Genomic DNA, 24,658 nt, shown 5'->3' on the forward strand with positions numbered 1-24,658 from the left:
CGTGTGCATCCCACGACATGGGAGGCCGGAGTATGCTATTAGCGCTTGGATGGTGCGGCTCGCCCCCTCCTCTCCGATCGTTGCAGCGCCTCCTAGCACTGTGTATTGCAGGCAATGTAGTCCTTTTCAGGGCTCCGAGGCAGATGGCCATGACGGCGTATTAAGCCCCCAGACTCACGGCTACCTCAGTGGTAAAGCATCCACCAGTGAATATTATCAAAGGTAAGTAACATTTTCTTTAGGCATTTTTCAGTTTTATTTTGTAACCATAACTTCACTTTAACTGAGTTTTTTTTAATCTGACATCAGTTACCTTTTTTCTGTCCCCCTGACTGGAAACCAAAGTTTGCTCTCCATTGGAATTCTTCTGCCACAAACTTTTTGTGCCATATAAACAGGGACCATATCGCTGCAAAAAGTGTCAGCAATTAAGAGATGACTCCAGACGCCCGTTTTTTACCCTAACTGGCACACCAGTATGAATCTAAGACCTGCAGGAAATGCTGTTTCCTGCAAGCTAAAGCCATCATGGAGTAAAAAAGGAAATGGTTTAAGGCACAGTCCTGTGTCAATCGTCAGGATCTTCAGTGCTTCATGTCTCGCGCCAGTTTCCAATCGCAATCTCTCCTACAGGTAAAACTTCTAAACAGAATCCCTCAAAGGGGAAGCCCACCCACAAACAGCATAAAGCACTGCAAGAGGGATTCATTTTCTGGCTCTTGCTTGTTTGTGGGGTAAATCTCTGCGTGGGCTGCGCCGTTCACAGACTATGGCCTTGGTGTCATCTTTAAACTTTGTCGCTCTTGGAAGATAGGTGCTCGGTCCAGAACAGAGTGGCTCATTCACTAGATTTGGATTCTCTGGCCTGCCAGTTCTGCCAGCAATGTGGGAAATGTAAGGGTTTTATCCCAGATCCAGCTTATCAACCATCTCAGCTCTCTCAGTAAGTTCAGCAGCCAAATCCGTTTTTTGTACAGCTGCAGAGGGAGAGCAGTGTAGCTCCAAGGGTCGCAACAGACACCAGGAATAATCTTTTTCCTCCTCCTTCCCAGCTCCTTCTTTCAAGCCTCTTTAGCTCACTCTCTAGAGGTCACCTTCATCCTGAAAGAAGGTAGCTGTTGTCTTTTTTGGTATACTGGCATTGGCAATCCATCTCTTTGGACAGTTGAGACCCTCAGATTTCAGGAGTTTCCTCCCCTCATTTTCCCTGTAACCCTTGCATCTTTGGCAGAACATGTCTGTATTCTCCAGCAGGAGGTTTTCGTCCTCCTGAAGAGTGGGGCGATAGAGCTCATTCTGAACTGTGCTGTGGTACAGGGTATTACTATTGTTATTTATAGGTCCCCAAGAAGGACTGGGGTCTGTGTCCCATTCTAGGCCTTCATTTCCTGAACTACTTTCTTTGCAAAGAGAAATTCAGTATGTTGTCCCTCATGCCCTGGTGTTCAGAAACTGGGTGGTGTTGCTCGATCTGCAGCATGTAAACGTTCACATACCAATCTTGCAGTCTCACAGAGAGTTCCTCCTATTTGTAGTGGGTTCTACTCACTACCAGTTATGGGTCTTACTGTTTGGCATTATACTGGCACTTCTATTTTATAAAGGTCATGTTGGTGGTTGCAGCATATCTTTGCACTGTGGGGGTACATGTATCCCTGTACCTTAATGACTGGCTCATGAAGGTGGGCTTGCTGTCACTGTTGGCAGACCATTTTTGGAGTACCTACTTCCTCAGCCCATCAATTTTGGTTTCTTTGCTAGCTGTCCAAAGCCTGTATATTTATCTCATACAGAGCCTGTTCTTCATTGAGTCATAGTTGAAAATGGTTGCCCCCAATGCCTTTCAACCTTCTCAGAGTGTCTGGAATATTTAGTATATGATCCCGATGTTCCGGGGGAGAAAGTTAATCCTCCAATCCTGGTGGGTGTTGTATTGGTGGCATACCGCACTCTATCAAATCGGTGTATTCATTCAGTGGTCATAATCTGTTTCTTTGTATGCCAAATAAGGAATTTCACACTCTCGCCACTCGCCACCAGAAAGATCACTTACCATTTAGCTTTTTGTCACTTTTCTGATATTGCTCCATCAGTAATTACTACTGTTGTAGAATGTATAGATTTTTCAAAGATTCCCATGTTAATTTTTACGAGAATTCTGTGGATTATCTCAATGTAATTGCAATATATTTTTAAAATATAAAAGTCTTAGTTTTGTACCCATCAGTTTCATGCAGCCAGGTTTCCATTTATTTGATAGATCCCAATTCTACCAATTTTCAGAAGACAATGTGATGATTATGCATGTTCACCTTTTAAGAAATATTCATTTTATGGAGTGTAAAAAGAGATTTAAAGATGTAGGCCAAAATAAAAAATATTGCTTTTTCAAACCTTTAATTCCCCACAGGTCCCCTCCACCATGAAACAAAAACTCATTTAATTTCTGTACAGAATTTGAATAGGATGTTGGGGCACCCAGTATTCCATGCTAATGTACAATAACCTCATCTGTTTGTGCTGTTTTGTAATTTTTTTTAGCTCCGCCTGTGCTATTCAAACGCTGGCTACGCAATGAAGAGGTTCTAGAGGGAGTTACAATTACGCTGACCTGTGAGCTGACTAAAGCCAATGCCCCAGTGGAGTGGAGGAAGGGAGAGGTGGTCCTTGAGCCAAGTAACAAATATTCTATGAGACAGGATGGCACTGTTGTTGAGCTGATCATCTATAATGCAAATTTGCAAGATACTGGAGAATACACATGCGATTCTGGGGACCAGCAAACAACCTCTGCTGTGAAAGTAAAGGGTAAAAAATGTTTATATTAATATACATTTTGGCTAGAGTGCATGATGAATTTAATTTGTGATCTCATTTTGTTTGCTGATTGTATTGTACTTTCTAAAGCTGCATTGGATATTAACATTTTGTAAGCTCAGTATTCCAGAAGCTAAATCATTTTCTTCAGCTCCTTTTTGTAGAGACAAATGTCAAAAGCAACAAAATCACTGCTGCTTTTTGAAGGGGAAGTATTTTCTGAATTTCTACACTTTTCCACCCTACATAACCTTTCCTCACCTTATACTTCAGATTCTTTTGACCTCCTCAATTTCAATCACTGTATGTTTCTGAAATCCTTGAGGTGGGACACACATCTACATGTTGTCAGGCATTCAATAAAAAGTACAGCTCCTATTCAAGGTTGTCTTTTAAAATAGACTGACCTTCTTCTAGCACCCCTAGAGACATGTTGGAGAAGATATTTCAGGAAAGAGCTTTCACTAAAATCTTCAAACCATAAACTCCTAAGGAACAAAATAACCCTAATCCATACAATCATCTTAAATTCTAGCTGGAGGCCAATTTACCAGCCTGGACAAGGATAATTGAGAAGCTAGAATAATTCAATTAAAACACTGAAAAATAGGCTGCCAGCTCCTTGATTTGTGTTTTTCTTGTTTTACACCTTTCCATAATAACAGCTGTATTTTAGTATGAGTACTCAAGGTCGTCCAGAAAACCACTGCTGATGGAGAGGATGTGGTCCGTCGGCTGCGCTGCCGCCTCTGGTGCAGGAAACCAGGGTTCGAGCCTCGAGGTCGCGTCCACATCATGTGATTCTGGGCAAATCACTTAATCTCCCCGTGCCTGAATGTGTAATGTAAATACGGTGCTATGTAAAGCACTCCAATACCTTCGGGTCGAGTTCGCGCTATATAAATATGCAACACAAAAATAAATAAGAGACTGCTTTGCTGGTACTTCTCTGTCCACTTCTGTTTACACTTTCACTCAAAATCTTGTTCTGATAAGCCTGGAATATTGGCCTTTGCCCATCCTTTGCTGAAGTACCAGATTTAGCAGTTTGATACAGGGACTTTCTGCTACTGTAATTACATCTTTGGCGGTTGGAGTATATCAGTGATAACCTTTATCTCTTGTGCCCTGCATCACCTTATTGAGTACATAGATTAGACACCATCAAAGCCATGGCATACTCATATTGACCTTACTTAGATATATTTTAGTTTAAATTGGATATTAAAGTAGCTGTCTCATTAGCCAGACTTGTTGTTCCCCCACTCTCTTTGGAGTCGGGGAAGTAGCATTTTTCAACACTTTACCCTACACTGGCTCTGCCAGCAGAAATCTTTGACCAAAGGCCCATTGGAGATTAGGCCATCAGATGAAGTACCTCAGATTGTATGCCCTATTTAGGGCTGATATTCTTCTATTTTTCTTTTCAGGTCTGCCAGGACATGGAGCCTGGTCAGCAGAGTTTCAGTGCCTTCACCACAGCTTCCACAAAGAAGGCTCTGGTGAAGAGAGAGAGCTCTCCGCCTTCCTGCTAGAGATCTCCAAGTATGGCTTCTGGCCTTTTTCCAGGCTAGTGGAGTACATCCCTGCTGTGGCCTGGCCATCCCCATACTCTAAATTGCCCCCTCAGAATGTCCAGTAGTGCAAACTAGTGCTGAACTGCTGTTGTGGGCTGGGTGGCATCTATTCGCTTAGCTGAATACAATACTTTGGAAATAATGGATATCAGCACTTGTGATAATATTTAGTTTGAGACAAGCACAAGGTGCACTTCTTACCACAAAATGCTTGACCCTTACATTATACAACATGATTTCTAAAAGCAACAGTCAGAGGCACTGTGAAAGTGAAGATGTTTAAGTATTAAATCAATTGGCATACTTTCAGAAGAGATTTTTATAAATATTTGCCAGAAACTTTGTGCCGACAAGTGTTTCATGAGCTGTTCTTGTCTCTCTTCATCAGGGCTGAAACAATAAAAATATTGCTGAGGAGAAACTGAGCTAACCACAGCCATACACTGCCAAGTGGAACAGGCATATGTCTCACAACATACACTTGGTTCTTTGGTGTTTGGGATTTAGTTGGCCTGCAAACTATTTTTTTACCATGTTTATATTTTTCCTTTATTATTATTATACAGTTAGTTACTCACTATTGGAAAGAAGGAGTACATCTTAAAGAAGTCCCCTAATAAAATCTATTTGCTTCAGAACATGCCACTGTTGCTTGCTTACTTCTAAACATGGTTGGTTTAAAAAAGGAAACAAACAGAGGGTAAGGGGTGGTTTAAGCGTACTGTGGGATTGGTAAACTCTGCTTCTGCTTTTCAGCTCTGCCTGTGCTCTTCAAACAAGAGCTGCAGAATACAGAGGCAGAGGAAGGTGGAACCGCCCAACTGCTGTGTGAGATTTCCAAGTCTGATGCTCGGGTGGAATGGAGGAAGGGGTCGCTGGTCCTGCAGCCAAGTGATAAGTATGAAATGAGGCAGACTAGCACCATTGTTGAACTTCTCATTCATGATTTGGAATTGGAAGATGGGGGACTCTACACCTGCACCACAGGAGACCAGCAAACAACAAGCTCTGTTTACGTTCAAGGTAAAAATTGGCTTATTCATAAAAATACATTAATATGCTCACTAATTTATCATTGGAGAGGGACTGATCAATTAGTTGTCAAAAGTCAAAGCAATTTTCTTGGTGTGAAACTTGACTAAAAACATCCTCTTTGCAATATCATTCCTTATGGTCTTTTGCTCATTAATCAAAAGTGTGACATTCTAATTCAAAGTGTCCTGGGCTAAAGCCAAAGTAACATGTGGGTGGAGCTAATGCCGTAGACTCATTTATGATCTAATAATCGTGTATGAAGTGCAGGTCTGACCTCTCCACCACATATGTTTAGTTATGTTAACCCACCCACAAATGTGTGACTAGCGCAAACTTTGCAACAAACGCAAGTAGTTTAGATTTGTTGCTGCGTTTCCAATTCAAGGGAAGAAATACAGAATTAGATATATTTTTCTTCTCAGTTTGTTAAAGAGCTAACTTTGGCAGGTAGAAAGCTTGCCTACAGGGAGATGTTGCCCCACCTGTCTGCTGTTTATAGTACAGTAAACTGTTGTGCACTTTTGTTTAATCATTAATTACTCATTTTTGGAGACTTTGGTGAATCATCAACAGAAGATATTTCTGTTTTACTATTGTATCTTGTGATTGAATAGCAACACTGGCCGGTCATACCCTTTACTTAATAACGTTGAATAACTAGCGATATTGACCCATTAACCAAGTATAGTTGGCGGAAAAATATTCAATTTCTGACTGTGGAAAGTTCTAAATGTGGAGCAGAGGGTGCATAGATAAAAAGGTAAGGGTTCAGATTCCTTAAATCAGAATATTTACCGTTTACGTATAATGGGGATAATGTGTTGTACTTTAAGGACCGTAAACAGCACCATGTTGCACAGTTGACTCACTCGAGCTTTAAAACACTCACTATGTTGTAGATTACTGCACACTTCAGTTACCCCTTGAAAAGAAAGTGTTCGATGAGTAGCCAGAAAATTAAAACACCCCCTACTTCGAACCAAAGATCGTATGGCAACAATCATTCAAAACATGTCATCACAATCCCCCCCACCAGAAGAGTCCTCTTGTGTCTTTCATCCAAGCATCTATCCATTCATCCTTTCAGCCATCGGGTGACATCTACCATTTCACCTTTACATTCTGTCATTCTTTCATACATCATTCAGTCTTTCACCATTCTGTCTGCCTATCCATATCAACACCTATACATCATTCTCCAAATCTATCTGTTAAACCTATATATCATCCATCCATTCATCTATCTATCAATCCATCCACCCTTTCACCTATCCATCTCTCTATCTACCATTTCAGTCATCTGTCTATCCATCCTTTCACTCATCCATACATCCACCTTTTCATTCCATCATCTATTCTTTCACTCCATCATCCGTTCAATCACTCCACCCTTTCACTCAGCCATCCATCCTTTCGTTAATCCATCCACCCATCCATCTACTTACCAATCCATCCATTTACCCTTGCACTCATCCATCCATCCTTTCACTCATCTGTCTACCCCTTCACCCTCCTTCTCACAAATCCATCCATTCTTTCATTCATACTTCCAACCACCCTTTCATTCAACAATCCACCCTCCCAGCACTCATCCATCCATCCTTTTTACTCATCCCTGCATCCTTTCTCTTATCCATCCACCCTTTCACTCATCCATCCACCCTCCCTCATCCATCCACCCTCCCTTTCCCTTTTCTATCCATTCTTTCACCCATGCATCCTTCCATCCAGCCTTTCATTCATTCATCCATCTTCCAATCCACCTTTTTCACTCGCATCCATCCATCTACTTATTACTCACTCTGCCAATTTGCAGACAGGAGATGCCCATCAATAACCTCACCCTTGCTGTGGCTACTAAAGTTGGAGGCTTCATGACACCCAAGCATCCATCCTTTTATCCATCCATCTTTTCACTAATCCATCCTTTCTCTCATCCATCTAGACATCCTTTCGATCCTTTCATCCATCGATCTATCTACCCACCCTTTCACTCAGCCATACATACTTTCACTCACCCATGCATCCATTCTTTCTCTCATCATCCATTCACCCTTTCACTCATCTGCCATTTCATCCTTCCATCCACCCACCCTCCCTTTCACTCATACATCCATTCTTTATCTCATCCACCCACCCTTTCTCTCATTCATCCACCCTTTCATTCATCCATCCACCCTCTTTCACTCATCCATCCATTCTTTCACTTATCTATCCTTTCACTCACCCATTCACCCACCCTTTCACCCATGCACCCATCCATACTTTCACTCATTCACGTACCTACCCACCCTATCCTTTTATTCATCAGCCTTTGTCTGCCAAGTTGCAGACAAAAGAGGCCAATTGAGATCTCCACCCCTGCTGTAGCTGCTAAAGCGGGTGGTTCACAACGCCCCAGGTTTGATGAAACAGAGTCATGGTTATCTCTGCCTTTGTTATATAGTATGTTTTATTTTTCCATTACCTGGCGATACAATTGTACTTAGGTTTATCAAAAATCAGTGGTTATTGTGCTTGAATGATTTTATACAATGAAGATTAATGTATTTTTGTGTATGATCTCAGCATCTGTTTTCTTGCTCTGTTATGCAGAACTTGTAGAGATAGTATCTGGTTTACAGAACACAGATGTCTTTGAGGGGGAATCTGCCATGTTTACCTGCAAGCTATCACGCCAGGGCGTGCGGACAGTCCAGTGGTGGCTTGACGGGACACCTCTGCAGAACAGCCCCTTGACCCAGATTTCTGTTCAAGATGGAAACAGCCATACCCTGACTTTAAATGATCTGGGTGCTAACGACTCGGGCATTGTCACCTTCAAGGCGGGGCCCGTCTCTTCTTCAGCTAAACTATTAATCAAAGGTATATTTAGGAGGAATCAGGTTACAGTTCTCATTGCTGCTGAGATGTCTGAGTCTTCTACTAGTGCTCTACCTTCATTTTAAGATTGACTAGTCTTTTTAAAAAGACCTTTCAAAACCTATAAGAAAGGTGCAATCTTTGAGTGTCTATTCCAATAATAAAGACTATCAATGTCAGTAGCAAAAGTAAAAAAGTATATGGTACACAGCAATAGTAAACTCTCTATGGGCCACCAAGAGAAAAAGGACTGTACACTATCAGCAGTAAACACACTATGTATTAACCAGCAGAATATGTATTACCCAAACCAATGGTGAAAGAGCTATGCAGTAAACATATAAACATAAAATAATCATGCATTAGATGTAGCCAATACAAAAGAATGTGCAATACTCAGTCAAATCGAAAATACTCTAAAATGACCATAGCAAAAGTTGTGTTTTTTCCATTTTTAAATTTCACCTGGCAGACCATGCATGTGACCATGTGTGATATCCACCTCTCTATAAAAACTCAGTACCCCTTACTCGTTCGGGACCCATTCAGTCATTCCAAGGTAGGTGCTATTTTGAACTCTATTGCAATCATCAAACATTGAACAAGCAGTAATAGGCTCATGGAAACAATTGGCATGTGGTGGAGGCTCTTGGTGGAGGTCTCAAAGTATTTTTTTCAATGATGATGTTTATGGTTTGTAATCCTTGAGGCATTCAGTTGCAATATTTTCCAAGGCATCGTAGAGTGAAAAGTAAAGTATAACATTTGTGTCAGATCTTCTGGAAATTTGCAAGCAGTTGTCTTCCCAAGAAAGAAATGACTGTGGTTATTCAGAGCTCTCTGTATAAAATCAGCTGTAAGGAAATGAGGCAGCATAGCATTGTTAGGTCTACAGAAATACATTCAACTATTCAGAAAGTGATAGTGAGCCATTTTTCTAGCAACAAGAGATAGCATATTAATTTCATAGAGCTGTTGTCTGGTGAGTATGGTGAATCTGATGATCTATTTATGAATGAAAAATGTCCAAGCTATCGTAACAGAAAGTTTCAATTCTATTAAGGAATCGGAGGCAAGGATTATGCTATCCTTTCCTTGCTTTATTTTGACAGCTGCCATCTTAAAACTTCAACAAAATACCACATTTCCCAAACACCCTCGGGAACATGTTGGTCAAAAAGAAACCATACGTCCCCAAGTCCATGAAGCAATCACAGCTTCCTGAGTCCGATATAGCCTCTCCTTCAATCACTGCTCTTCCTCTTTCGAATCGCGAACCATGCCCATCTTCATCACAAATCAGCCTTCCTGTTTTCCAGAATCCCCTCCTGGAATGAAAAAAACAACATCAGGGCTAGAAAAAACAAAGGCTTTCACATTACCAATACATGATCAAAGCACAAGATGCCATCAAAGACACTAAAACAAGTGAACATCTAAGCCGTCTACAACTCTACAGAACTATTGCAACATAAACTGCATGAATTTCCAACTGTTAAATCACAGAACAGCATGCCCAACAAAAACATTAAAATGTACTTTCTCCTTAACGGGCGGGTGAAGGCAGACAGCGTCCATGGGCGGGATGATCCTCGCCTCCGATTCCTTAATAGAATTGAAACTTTTTGTTTCGATAGCTAGAAACATTCTCATTCTGTGTCAGGACCGAAGGCTTCGGATTATGCTAGTTCAAAGCTTACTTACTACTAAATGCGCCATGTCTATAATATGCTTGAAATAAAATCGATTGAAAGTAGAATCGGAAGACCAGTCTGCCGCGTTCATTATATCCTCTAACCGAGCACCCAGCGAGAAGGCTTTAGAAGCCATAGCTCCCCTTGCCGAGTAGGCTCCAAACTGCTGCAGACTAATGCCTGCTTCTTGCATGACCCATCGCGTGACCGTTGGAGCAGAAACCGCCTTGTGTGGTTTCTTGAGAGCAATCAAAAGTTGTCTTTCTCCTGGAGGTCTCAAGTCCGAGGGCATTTCCTCATAAGCTTTTAAGCAACGAACCACACATAATTTAGGAGCGTCTGGGAATGCTGGGTAATCAATCACTCTAGTATGGCATTTAGTACGCCGTCGGATCGAAAACGACACCCCTGAGGGAGAAAAAACCCTGCCCGTGATATCCAGGGCTCATACATCAGAAACTCTCCTGCAAGAGATAATGCAAAAAAGCATGGCTAACTTCGCCGATAATTCTTTCCTTGACAAATATTCATTATGCTGCCAAGACAAAAACAAATTGAGCACTCTATTCACATCCCATAGCTCGTAATATCGGGGCTCCGGAGGAAGGGACAAACAAAGACCCCGCAAGAGGCGACACACAAAAGGGTGTTCCCCCCACCGAGGAACCTGGTAGTCCAGTCTTGACGCAAAACGATCCACTGAAAAAGGACCCCAACGATCCTGTACCAGAGAAAACACGTCCGGATGCAGTTTCCAAAGACTGGAATTTCTGAAGTGATGTGACTGACAGTCGGCCACCTGATTCTCCCGCCCGGGGAGGTATTCTGCCTGCAGAGAAATGTGATGGTCCAGGCAAAGCTGCCAAAGATTGGTCGTCAGATCGGACAGCACCTTCAATTGGGTGCCTCCCAGATGGTTGATATACCGGACCGCTGATATATTGACCATTTTCAACAGGACACACGACTGGGCCTTCTCCTTGGTCCAACACTTGACCGCAAAAGAGCCTGCCAGGAGCTCTAGACAATTGATATGTAATGCCTGTTCCTGCTGCGACCAAGAACCTCCCGTGGAGAAATCTCCACATTTGGCGCCCCAACCGGACCTGCTGATGTCTGACTCGAAGACGAAATCCGGTGCCGAGCCATAAATTGGCCTCCCATTCCAGGCTTCCATGTGGGAGAGCCACCAACAAATTTCCTCCCGTGCCTAGTCTGACAGGGAAACCAGATGGGAGTAAGGGCAACCCTTCCGTAAGTGTTGCGCCTTGAGGCGTTGTAAGGCCTTGTGGTGGAGAGGGCCCGGGAAGATTACTTGGATGGACGCGGACAAAAGTCCCACAGTGTGGGCGATTTGTCAAAGGGTAATCGTCTGCTTGACCACAGAACGTCGCAATTTGTGACGAATCTTGGACAGCTTCCACGCCGGACGACTGAGGGTCGCATTCACTGAGTTTATCACAAACCCTCGAAACGTGACTGATTGTGCCGGGACCAACAAGGACTTTGTTGTGTTTATGACAAACACCAGACTCTCTAAGAGAGAGACGGCTAGCTGCAATTGGCTCCGAAGTGAACGCGGGTCCTGGGCCAGCAACAGCATATTGTCTAGATACACAGTAAGGTGGGTACCTCTCGCTCGGAATACTCCACGACTGGTCGGAGGACTTTAGTGAAGCACCACGGAGCGGAGCCGAAAGGAAGATTCGTAAACTGGAAGACTTGGCCTCGCCAACGAAACTGTAGAAACCTCCTGTGCGGAGGAAAAATAGGAATAACCAGATAGGCTTCTTTTAAATCGAGACGGACCATCCAGTCCGCGGGACGCAATACATCCCTGAGGAGATGGATGCCCTCCATTTTGAAGTGGCGATAGACTAACCACTCGTTGAATTCTCAGAGGTTCAAGACCGGGCGTTGTCCCCCATCTGGCTTGTCCACCAAAAACAAGTTGCTTAGGAACCCTTGGGGGTGCAACATGGAGTGACAAATGGCCCTTTTGTCTAACAAAGCGGCCACCTCTGCGTCTATCAAGGCTGCCTCTTGGCAGGAAAACTGGATAGGCCGGGGTGGAACCAACTGTTTGGGCACGCCACAAAACTCTATCTGAAACCCCTGAACAGTTTGTAAAACCCAAGCATCGGAAGTGACTTTCTCCCACTGACTCACAAAGTCGGCCAGACGGCCGCCCACACACACCAAAGATTCCGGCGTTACACTTACCGGCTGAAGAGGAGTTGTCCCCTCCTCTGAATCCACGACCTCTGCCACGGCGTCTGCGGGAAGGGTCGAAGTTATTGTACCGTTGCTGGTTCTGGTACTGCACTTGCCTGGACATATGGGGGCCCTGGCCGGACGAGCGGTCCCTGCCTCGACCGGCTTCCCGGAAAACCCAGAAAGAAAACACTCTCTTCATAGAAGTCTGGACCTTATCCAGTGACGTAAACGTATTTACAAACTTGCCCAGCTCCTTAATAAAGGGCTCCACAAACATGTCCCCCTGTGCCACCGCGCCTGGCTCAGAGTTGGCTAAGTCCCCAAGTTTAGGGTCGATCTATATCAAAAAGGACCTTCGCCGCTCTGTGGAGAGTGCACAGTTTGCGTTGCCGAGAAAAACCACGGCCCGCTGAGCCCATTCAGGGAGGGCTTCTGGTGAAATGAGGGCCCCGGACGATTTGGCGTTTTCAGCCATATCTAAAATCATTGTCTGGGGTCCCAGGGCATCCAACAACTTGTCTCGGCACGCCCGCCACGACCTATCTATCCCTTTCTTTGGATCCTTTATGAATTTTGCCAAAAAAGTTGCTATCCTGGGGTCAAGTTGGGGGGTTTGCGCAACTTTGCTATCCAAAGAGGGACGGGGACACTCCGAGTGGAGTCGGCTACAGCCTTCCTTCCCCATGGGAGTTCTGATCCTGCCCTCCACGTAGCTCGCCACCATGGCGGAGGGGGTCCTCTCCGACAATCTGGGATGCATGAGGAGCTCTGGATCCAACATATCTGAAACACCACCAGTCCCTTGAGAATCTGAGGGTTCTGCCTGCGACGCTGGTCACCATGGCCTAGAAGTTTCCGGTTCCTCATCCGTGTCAGCTTGGTCGTCGTCCCTTTGGCCCGGGCTAACCGGGGTCGTTGTGGCTGTGGAAGGTGTCATAATCACTGGAGTGACCACAGGCAGGCTATGAGCCATAAACGCCTCACGTAAAAGCTCAAAAGTGTCTTGGTCCACTCCGTTCACCTTAGGCCGTTTCGCGCGAACCGGATCCGACCCCTGCGCATCCTGAGGTGTGGTAGGGGTAACAGGCACTGCCCCGAGGGGCACGGATGGAACAGAGGGCGCTAACGGAGCCCACGAGCGCAGAGCTGCTCAGGTTTTTGGGACAGGCACTCCTCCATAGGAGCCATTACCTCCTCAACTGCCTGGTATATGGAATTGTCAACCGCGTTGTAAAAATCATCGTCCCAGGGCAGTGGGGCCAGGGGATCCTCCTTCCACTGCATGTCGGCCTGGTCGGACATGCCCACATGAGAATAGCGTGTGAATAAGGGCTTTAAACAATCTTGCGCCAAATCTAATACCTGCGCAGTCACAGACTGCCTATTATTGCTGGGGACGAGCCTATTGCAAGGGCAGAGCCCTAATTAGGGAAAAGGAGGAGCGGAACCACCCTTCAGGACACCACCTGCAACAATTGAACACTCAGGCCTTTGATAATTTCCCTGGGATCGTGTCCTTGCAGGTCTTACTTCAACCTGCTGCTGGCGACTGCGAAAATACACCCAGAGGACATCATGGTTCATCCCACACACACACACCAACCCAAGCTGCAGCTTGAGGGTCAAATTGCCAGCCAGTATTACATTGGGAGGACATAGCATGGTGCGTGGCAGTTCGTAAGTAGCGCCGTAAGGAGTTGGTCCGGGCTGAGGTGGAGGTGGAAGCGCTTGAGCGTCGGAGCCGGGGGGCTGGTGACGGGCTGTCGGTGCGACAATTACTTCTGGCACAGCAGTTCCACGCCTCGCTCCTAATGGACGAGGCCAAACAAGTCTGGCTGGCAACGCGTAGCAGAATCTGTCAATGGGGTGACAAGTCGAGTAAGATGCTACATCGGCTTTGCCAGGGTACTCTACATCCCCAGGCCCTTCCGGGTGTGCTGGATGAGGGTGGCGTGCCGATGATAGACCATAAGGCCATAGAGGAGAGCTTTGCCATTTACTATGCAGACCTCTCCGCCCCTCTGGAGTGCTTACCGGATGTTATGGTCAACAAACTCATTGCGGATCTCCCACCCAAAGTGGTGTCCGATGAGACGCGTCAACAACTGGAGCTTCCTCTATCGGATGAGGAGTTGAGCAAGGCCCTGGGAGAGCTTAACTCTGGGAAGGCGCCCGGACCCAACGGGTTCCCCAGTGAGTTCTTTCGTCGGTATAACCTTCAGTTAGCCTCTTATTATCGGGCGGCTGTGGAGGAGGCCAGGGAGGCCGGTTGGCTCCCCCCGCACTGGAGACACGCAGAGGTGGTGGTGTTCCTCATACCGCCCCATCTCTCTTCTTAATGTGGAGGCCAAAGTCTTGGCCAAAGCACTGGCCAACCGCCTCTTGCCGCACATTTCGGCCTTGGTACACCCGAACCAGGCCGGGTTCATGCCCCAGAGGGCGACGCGACACAACATTAGGCGGGCACACGTGGCGCTGGCAGCGGCACTCCTGCTGGCGGACATGGACAGGGCATTCGACTCCCTGAGTTGGGTCTACCTGTTTGCCCTCCTACGTAGACTTAATTTCGGCCCACGCTTTTTGTCATATATGATGCTCCTGTATACAGATCTGACAGCGTCGGTACATGTGGCAGGGGCGGTCTCGTCCAGCTTTCCTATTAGACGAGGCACCAGACAGGGGTGCCCCCTGTCGCCATATTTATTCGCCCTAGCTATGGAGCCATTGGCGGCCTGGGTGCGTATCGACGCGCAGCTTAGGGGTTTTAAGTGGGCTCCGGGTCTATCGGACAGGATCACATTATATGCGGATGATGTTCTCTTCTTTCTAACTGCATTGGATAGATTGGGGCCACGAATCCTTGAGATCATGCCAACTTTCGGGGAAACGACTGGGCTGTACATGAACTCCCGTAAGTCCATGCTGTGGGTCTTAGGAGTTCGGGTGAGCATGGGCACGTGGGCGTCAGCGCTGCAGGTGGCGGTGGGAGGTCTCAAATACCTGGGTGTATTCCTGTCGGATGTGTCAGCCACATCTTGGGAGCGGAACTTGGCACCGGTCTGGGAGCGCGTTCGTGCGGATATAAAGATCTGGTCGCGTATGCCCTTAACAATATATGGCAGTTCAGCGATCTTTAAGATGGTTGCGCTCCCTCGCTTGTTGTACCTACTACAAAATCACACGTATACGATCGCGCCAAGATGGTTCCAAGTGGTGAATTCCGTGCTGGGGCAATTCCTCTGGGGGGGGGGGGGGGGGCTACAAAGGTAGTTTTTCAAATTTGGTGGCAGTCACTAAGACGGATGGGGTGGTGGAATACCCTAACTGGAAAGACTCCTCTATGGCACAATGGGCGCCTGCCTGAGCTAGCGGCCTTACAGGGCTTTCGGGGATGGGATGCCATCGGCATTTCAACCCTGGGGGATGTCGTGCGGGATGGGTCCCTTAAGTCCTTCCGGGATATACAGGTTGAATTTTGCATGCCCCGGTCCCAGTTTTATCGGTACCTCCAGTTCCGCCATGCGCTTTCCCCCAGTCTGGAGGGCCTTGACTCTCTCTCCGAATTTAGTCCGTTGGAGGCGAAGGTCTTCATGGGGGATTTGGAGAACAAGAAGATCTCACGGATATATCAGTCCCTAGTCACCCACTGCGCTCTTGCGCTTGGAAAGCTACGGGGAGTATTGGAGGAGGATGTGGGTATGTTAGAGGAGGAAGACTGGAGGGAGGCCCTAGCCGCCCCCCGGGGAGCGGCCATAGCAATGCGGCTCCGCCTCATTCAATTTAAATACCTCCACCGGGTCTACTTTACTCGGGTGCGACTGTGGCGGGTGGGACTGATTGCCTCCCCTGAGTGCCTCCGGTGTGGCGGGGAGGCGGGCACATTCTTGCACACCGTTTGGCTATGTCCATCACTCGATCGATTCTGTAGGGGAATATTCTCCTGTCTATCGGAGGTACTGGGATGGACACTTCCACGCACACCACAGTTCGCCCTGTTGCATGTGATGGAAGGGATTGGGGGCAATGTGTATAAACGGCATCTTATGCAGCTGGACCTCACATTGGCGAAACAAGCTATAGCCAGGATGTGGAAGGAAGCACGGGCCCCTCAGTGGCCGCCTGGAAAAATGGCCTTGACTTCTGTATGGGGCTGGAACAGCCAATCTTTGTGGCCCGGGGATGTCCGCGTAGGCACTACAAAATATGGAAGAGGTGGGCGGAATATAGGGGTTTGTGGCTGGAACCTCCGATTGCGACAGACGATCCTCCAGTGGAATGAGGGCAGGGGCGGGGCAGTCGGAATGGATACAGGGGAGGGTAGAGGGGTAGTCTGGAGTGTGTGTGTGCCAAGGCTGTTTTTTTCTTTTGCCGTTCCTATTTTTCTTTTCTTGTTTCTTCTGGCCCAATATTATGTGCCTATGGCATGGTCTCAGTGGACTTTGCACAACTCAGAGGGGAGGGGGAGGGTGCGGGGGGGGTAAGTTGGGGAGGGTGGGCTTCACATCCTAACAGATATGATATGTCAAGTATTTTGGTTGCCTTGTTTGATGAAAAAGAAAGTCAGTTGCTGTTGTAAAAATGAATAAATTGAAACTGCAGGGTCCTCTGGGGTAAAGAGCCCTGCGACCTCTGTGCAAACTGACTATAAAATATGTTTAAAAAAAAAAAAAAAATTGCCAGTCAGTACAAATACCGACCCAGGGCAGGGCGTTCAGTCTCCAGGGAGCAGGGCACAGGCAACGAGCACGGAGTGACGAGAATCCGACAACTGAAATTCTTGAACTTCGCGCCTGATGCAAAAAAGGCGAGGAGACACTTACCGCGCGCCCCACAGCGCCCCCTGGCGGTCGGAGGCTGACCACACCCTGACCCGGGTTCCTCACAGCGTCACGTAGGCCCCACACGGAACCCGCGAGCTGGTGCCGGGAGGCCGGCGAAACCACCGGAAAACAAAGCTCAACTCCTGCAGTACAAAACGAAGGAAAAAAAACGGCAAGGTAAGAAACCAAATGTACCATGAAAACCGCCCGCACTACTACCACGGAAAAAAACCCCGAAGCGCCGGGGCTGAAGAAACAAACCCTTGCATAAAGGTATATCCCAGCAAATCTGCAACAATAAATAATAGCGAGATACAAATAGGCACAAACGCGATCGCGGGCGCTTGACAGCCTGCGATTGTGCTAACTCATAAATCACAAGCAGTCAAGAAATGAGGGAAAGAGAAACACTCATCTCTGGGCTCGGAGAGGCAAAGAAAGAGGAAGAGCAGTGATTGAAGGAGAGGCTATATCGGGCTCAGGAAGCTGTGATTGGTTCATGGACTTGGGGACGTGTGGTCCCTTGTTTGTTTCTTTTTGACCAACATGTTCCCAAGGGTGTTTGGGATATGTGGTCTTTTGTTGAAGTTTTAAGATGGCTGCTGTCAAAATAAAGCAATGAAAGGATAGCATAATCCAAAGCCTCTGGTCCTGACATAGAATCTGGAAACTAAAGGCTTTTTTTTACTCGGTGAAAGCAGCACCTTGTGATTTTTGACAAAATCAATTGTCCTATATAGTTTCCCTTTATGAAAACTGGCAAATGACATTAACTATGTACACTACACAATTAAGTGAGGGAAAAACATACTGTTCATTAAACCCATGGACTGACCTAGTGCTAAATATTTTCTAACTCTTGTTTTATTCTAGGGGCAGTAGTGTTTGGATACAGTAGATTTGATCAAAGTGAAATTAGGGATGAGGGTTCTAAGAAACCAGAACAATTTCCATACGAGTTGGAACCCATCCATGCATTGCCCAGAACCATATAATGAAAACCTACAATATTTTTTCTTGTGATAATAGAATTAAATAATGACCTTAACAATATGGATGAATACATTAAATGTTTACCCACCTCCTAAAGTAATTTCTGGCGTAACATATTGCACTACTAAATCTTCCAGGTGTCAACAACTATGAAAGTGAGGCTTTCAGGCTTTCTTTTAGATTTTTTTGTTGTTTCTAGTGGGCAAGATTTTTGGAAAATGTAGCCTCTCTCAAAAGGAAATTGGGTAAAAAGATTTTGAGAAACCAGAGCAATTTCTAGAAGTTAGATTCTATGCATGGTGTGTCACCAATCATACAATGAAGTTCAGCAACACTTCATCTTGTAACTTAGATAATGCCCTAAGCAATCAGGATGAATAAAACAAAACCATAACTGTTTTCTAAAGTCATCACAAAAGTGACATATCTGCTGCTATAAATCCCCAGTTCTTGACTTCAACTGTAGAACTAACTGAGGCAGTAGAGCAATCCTGTAAAATACAAATAACTGAATCAGTAGCAGTTTCAATGTTTATGGTGCATATGGATCACTGTGAGTGTTTTTTGAATCCCTGACCGCTTTAGGTATCTAGAATTCTAGTCTCCTAACAGTTTCTACAGTTTACATAAACCACTCAAATTATTATGTAGTTTTCTTATTAAGTTTTAGAAATTTCCTGTCAAGATCGTTTAGTTTCTGTCTACTCATTGGTTAATCTAACTGAAGGAAGAAATATTGAACATTCGTACAAGGACACAGAAGTAAACCAAATTTCTGGATGGTCTTTATCAAGCAATCATCCAAAAATGTGAAAACATTTCATTTGAACAAATGTTTACTACTAGGACTTTTGCATATAAGTTTTCATGTAGTTTCATAGGCTGCAAAACTGACATCTGTCCATTTATGGAGAACTACTATAAATCATCCAATAGAAATTTTACTAAAATGACCATAGTTTTATTCCTTATAAGTCAATCACCACATTAGAAGATATCCATATGATATGATACAGTAGACACACTTGAATACTACAAGAGTTGGTTCTGTACAATGCCATAATGGTGTCTTTCCCTACGTAAGATACTGCAACTGAAAAGGCCTCGCAGTGAGTCTCTTCTCTGTGTTTTAATATTTTGACATAACATGGCATATTATTACTTACTTTAACAATTCTCAGCCCTGCATCTCCTTTCTCAGTGCACAGCTCCAAAATAAGACCCTATTGTTCTCTGTATTTAGAATTTGCATCTACCTGATTGTGAAACAAACACTTACATTTCTTTCACAATTGCCAGTTTCATTAGGAGAACCATGATAAAGTAAGCTCATACCTTGCTTGTGGTATTTCTTGATCTCCTGCCAATTGTCTCAATACAAATTTGCACATGAAGATTGTTTTGATGCTATGAATAAACTAGTAATTTTCAGTAGCAATTACTAATAAAGTTTTGATTGGATTGTTGAGATAAAAAAATTGATTGATATGATTTCTACAAAAGAAATGCCATAAAAAACCTAATTCTATTAGCGTTGAATCTTATAACAGATACTCACCTCTCCAGTCCCAAGTGCTGCTTATTTTTATCTGTTTCAAATTGAGATGATTAGACCGCTCACGTGTTATGCTTAAGCTATTAGTACATTCAGCTAAAACAATGTTTCATGATTCTTTTGAGTTAGCCCAAGAACCGATGAACTCTACCAGAGATGATCTGACTGGTCTATCGCATTTGGAACATAGGGCATTATCTGTTGAAATATTTGAAGATTTTATTCATAACATATCTTAGTTTTATACATTCACATTGATGTGTTTTTATAAGGGGTTATAGTACATCTGGGTGGATGTAGATATGTATCTGAAAGGCACACGATAGTGATAGATTCCTTACCTTAGAATATCCCCAGGCGTCAGACTGGATCTGCAAAGTTGTCATCAGCAGTACCCTTGCGCGTCGGTAGGCGTCGTCGTTCGGCTCCGCGTACGTCGCTGGCGTCGTAATCACCGAGATGACGTTGTCAAAGCTACTTAGACGGTCCCACTTGCGCTGACGTCAGTTCTTTCTTTTTCCGTGCCAGCAAGCGCAGATCCGAGAGAAGGCGGTACTCCTAGTTAATCTTTTAACTTGGTTTTTGAGGCTTGTTTCTCTTGTTTTGTTGAGTACTCGACTCCTGGTGCAGTAAGGATGCCCGGGTTTAAGTCCTGTAGGGACTGCCGTCGGACCATGTCGGTGGTGGACCCGCATAACGTGTGTCTCTTCTGCTGGGGGCACGCCCATGACCCCGAGGTGTGCCCCGATTGTGGAGCCATGGCGCCGAAGGCTTTGCGGGAGCGTTCCTGAAAGTTGTTGGAGGCCTGGCAATCGGCTCTGCACTGCTCACGGTCCCTCCCACGTGGGAGGTCAAGGGACGGGTCGCGGGGCCGACACCATCGTTTGTCGGAATCGGGGATAGGTAAGTCAAGGCACCATAAGAAGTCGAAGAAGCGACGTCGCTCTTCGTCTACCCCTCACCGGTCGCGGGACGCGGTGGAGGGGGCGGGTGGTCACTCCCCCGTGGCTCCGGTGGAGCCTCCGTTGTTGCGTGCGGCCTATCCGCCTTTCCCGGGCCCGCACGCAACTTTGGAAGAAATACAGGTTTTCCTGTCGGCCATGCGCCATTTGTGTCCCACGTCGGATCCCTCCGGAGCGCCTTCGGGCCCCGTGGGGTGGTTCTGACCCTGTGCCGCCACCTTTGGCCCCCGCTACGCTGGCAAGATACCCTGTGGCGCCATCGGTTTAGTGCCGGCGGCTCTGGCCTTGGCGCCACCACAGACGCAAACGCCGGGCCTGACGCCGCCTCCGGCGTCGGGGCCGGTGCCGGGCACGACGCCGTTGCCTATGGGGCCGGACTACGTTGACCCTGGATTGGTCTATTATCCTTTGATTCCAATTCCAGGTGGTGAGTTTATTCCCTTTCCCCTCGCCCCTCGTCCTTACCGAGCTCTTACACAGCCGGTGGACAAAGAGGAGTACTGGGAGGGGTCCGAAGACCCTCTCGCAGCTCAATACGAAGATGAACCGGAGTGGGAAGGTGATATGGAAGGTCCAGGCGATCTGGATTTCTCTTCGCACCCTGGTACACTGTCCCCTGCTTCCATAGCTACGGAAGAGGTTGGGACTTTTTCTGTGGTGTTGCGCAGGCGGCTGATGCTCCTAACCTCGAGCTCCCACCTGTGCCTATCAGCACCAATCTCCTGACCGAGGTGCTGCAGCCAGCGACCTCCACTGTGGAGCCGCTACTGCCCTTTAATGACGTGCTTACAGACATTCTGTTAAGCACCTGGACCAAGACTAACACAGGAGCTCCTGTGGATAAGAGTGTGACGCGACGGCCGGGCGACCCCAGTTTTCTCACGCAACACCCAACACCTGAGAGTCTGGTTGTCCAGGCCTCTCCAAGCGTGTTCCCTTCCGCACCTCCAGACAAGGAGTCTAAAAAATTGGAGCAGTTTGGGAAAAAGATTTTCACCTCTGCCAGTACCAGGTTGCTGGCGGTGAATACTGCGTGCCTGTTGGGCCGCTAGTTCCACTCTGTGTGGGACGTAACCGCACAGGTGCTGCCTCAGTGTCCAGTGGATGTTCGGGTGGCGCTCTCCCAAGCTATTACCGAAGGCAGAGATGCTGCGAAATTCACGATCCGTTGTGGTCTTGACACAGCCGACTCCCTTGGCAGGGCAATTTCCACACGGTGGTGCTACGCCATTACACCTGGCTCAGAACTACTGGCGTCTCAGGGGATGTCCAGAACACTTTGTTGGACATGCCCTTTGATGGCACACGCCTCTTTGGTGACAAGGCGAAAAGCACTTTGGAGCGCTTTAAGGACTCCCGGGCTACTGCCCAGTCTTTGGGTCTTGCCACCACGCGTGCTCCCTTGGGGTCTGCTTTTCGCTCCTTTAGAGGTCAGGGTCGACTATCCCAAATGAGTTCCTTTCAGAGCCGCCGGCCTGCGCATCCGCAGTTTCAGAGCAGCCGGGATCAGGGGGGCCCGCCGAGGTGGGTCAAGGGGCCAGCACGCGGGTCAGTCCACCACCGCCCCTGCCGCCACTGCCTCAAAACCTTCCTAGTCCTGTGTTTCAGGCCCTCCAGACACCAGTGGGCGGCAGGATTCGCCATCACCTCCCCCACTGGCACACCATCACTTCAGACACGTGGGTTCTACAGATAGTCTGACAGGGCTACTCCCTCCCCTTCGAGACTACCCCTCCAGCCATGCCGCCTCAGTACCACCGCATGTCGGGGGATCACTTGGCACTTCTCCAGCAGGAATTTGCGGCCCCCTTGGCCAAGGGGGCCATCGAGTGGGTTCCGACGTCAGAAGTAGGTCGTGGTTGTTATTCCCACTACTTCTTGATTCCAAAGAAGGACAAGGGCCTGCGTCCTATCTTAGACCTCTGGAAGGTCAATCGCTTCCTCCGGAAGGAGAAGTTCAAGATGCTCACGCTTGCTCAGGTCTTGTCTGCTCAAGACCCACAAGACTGTATGGTAGCGTTGGGCTAGCAGGATGCTTATTTTCATATCCCCATCCTGCCGGTCTACCTGCGTTACCTGCGGTTCACGGTAGGCCATGAGCACTTTCAGTTCACCGTGCTCCCTTTCGGCCTTACCAGCGCCCCTCGGGTGTTCACGAAAGTGATGGCGGTGGTCGCAGCTCATCTGCGCAGATCAGGGGTTTGTCTTCCCCTATATCGATGACTGGCTGTTGAAGGCGGGCTCCCCCCAGGCAGTCGTCTTCCACCTCCAGACTACGGCCGACCTCCTGCATTCGCTGGGGTTTTCCATCAACGTGCCGAAGTCGCATCTGATTCTCTCTCAGAAGCTCCTTTTCATCGGAGCGGTTCTGGATACGGCGCAAATTTGGGTTTATCCTCCCAAACAGCGAGTCCGGGACATACGGGCTATGATTCTGATCTTTCAGCCCTGGTCCTGGGTTTTGGTCAGGAAGACCCTGAAACTGCTGGGCCTCACGGCCTCCTGCATCCTGCTGATCAATCATGCCGGGTGGCATATGCGGGCTCTACAGTGGGACCTGAAGTTACAATGGACGCAGCATCGGGGAAACCTGTCCAACAATGTCCAGATCTCGGAGGGCACTGCACAGGACTTGCAGTGGTGGCTCACGGACCAGCGTTGGGTCAGCGGCAGATCCCTCTCCCTTCCCCAACTGTAGCACACAGTGGTGACGGATGCGTCCCTCCTGGGGCGGCCACATGGGAGAGGCGGAGATCAGAGGCCTCTGATGGAGTCCAAGCTCCATATCAACCTTTTGGAGCTTAGGGCGATCCTACTTGCACTGAAAGCATTCCTTCCCTCTGTCAAGGGGAGAGTAGTGCAGGTGTCCACGGACAACACCACCGCCATGTGGTACTGCAACAAGCAAGGCGGGGTGGGGTCGTGGACCCTATGGCAGGAGGCTCTGCGTCTCTGGACATGGCTGGAACGTCAAGGCATTTCCTTGGTGGTTCAACACTTGGCAGGTTCCCTGAACGCCAGGGCGGACGAACTCAGCTGCAGGTGCCTGTTTGATTACGAATGGCGTCTTCACTCGGACGTGGTGCAAGGTCTTTTTCACGGGAGAACCTTGGTTAGATCTATTCGCCACTGAAGAGAACGCACAATGTCGGCAGTTCTGCCCATTGGAGATTCCAAGGCGGCACTCGCTCGGAGACGCTTTTCATCGCGAGTGGAGTTGAGGTCTGTTGCAGGCCTTTCCGCCTATACCACTTCTACCCAGAGTGCTGAAGAAGATCAGACGCGACCGGGCACAAGTCATTCTTGTGGCACCGGACTGGGCTCGAAGAGTTTGGTATCCCGAGCTACTCAGTATGAGCGTGGATCCCCCAATCCGACTTCCTCTTCGGGAGGATCTCCTGTCGCAGCACCAGAGGACGGTCCTCCACCCGAACCTGTCCAGCCTTCACCTCCTTGCGAGGAGATTGAGCGGCGACAGTTGATTCCATTTGACTTGCATCCTGAAGTCTGTAATGTGATTCTGGCAGCCAGGCGTCCCTCGACTAAAACTGTATACGCCTGTTGGTGGAACAAGTTTGTGGCATGGTGCTCAGCAAAAGCTGTAGATCCCCTTTCTGCCCCTCTTTCTGAGGTCCTATTGTTCCTTCTCTCTTTGGCCCAGCAGGGCTCTGCTCTGGGCACTATCAAGGGCTACCTTTCTGCTCTTTCAGCCTTTCTCAGGCTGCCTGATCAGCCCTCTCTTTTCAAGTCCACTGTTGTCAATAGATTTCTCAAAGGCATTACTCACCTTTTCCCTCCTATTCCTTTTGTGATGCCTCAGTGGGACTTGAACCTGGTTCTCACATACTTAATTTAAAAACTGCATTACTGGTGGCCATCACCTCCGCCAGGCGTGTGAGTGAGCTTCAGGCTCTTTCATGTAACCCTCCTTTCCTGGCGATTCATCCGGACAAGGTTGTGCTTAGACCACGTCCCTCCTTTCTACCAAAAGTAGTCACTGCCTTTCATCTCTGGCAAACTGTTACGTTTGCCCACTTTCTTTCCGCCTCCGCATCCTTCAAGAGAGGAAGAGAGGCTCCACCATCTGGACCCAAAACGTGCGCTTTCATTCTATCTCAACCCCATA

At 47.3% G+C, this 24,658-nt stretch overlaps 1 protein-coding gene across 27 annotated transcripts in view; it reads left to right on the forward strand.

Annotated features, from left to right (window-relative positions):
* Window positions 1-24,658, forward strand: part of OBSCN (obscurin, cytoskeletal calmodulin and titin-interacting RhoGEF) — a 1,809,553-nt gene that overhangs the window by 707,305 nt on the left and 1,077,590 nt on the right. For 20 of the 27 annotated variants that reach the window (XM_085628811.1, XM_085628818.1, XM_085628815.1 and 17 more), the window contains 3 exons: window positions 2,542-2,808; window positions 5,151-5,417; window positions 8,025-8,294. In XM_085628811.1, coding sequence (XP_085484937.1) covers window positions 2,542-2,808; window positions 5,151-5,417; window positions 8,025-8,294 — 804 coding nt within the window. The remainder of the gene's footprint in view (window positions 1-2,541; window positions 2,809-5,150; window positions 5,418-8,024; window positions 8,295-24,658) is intronic. The other 7 variants (XM_085628821.1, XM_085628823.1, XM_085628822.1 and 4 more) reach the window with 1 other exon arrangement.

The sequence above is a fragment of the Triturus cristatus genome, chromosome 10, assembly GCF_964204655.1.
Source record: "Triturus cristatus chromosome 10, aTriCri1.1, whole genome shotgun sequence".
Lineage (NCBI taxonomy): Eukaryota > Metazoa > Chordata > Amphibia > Caudata > Salamandridae > Triturus > Triturus cristatus.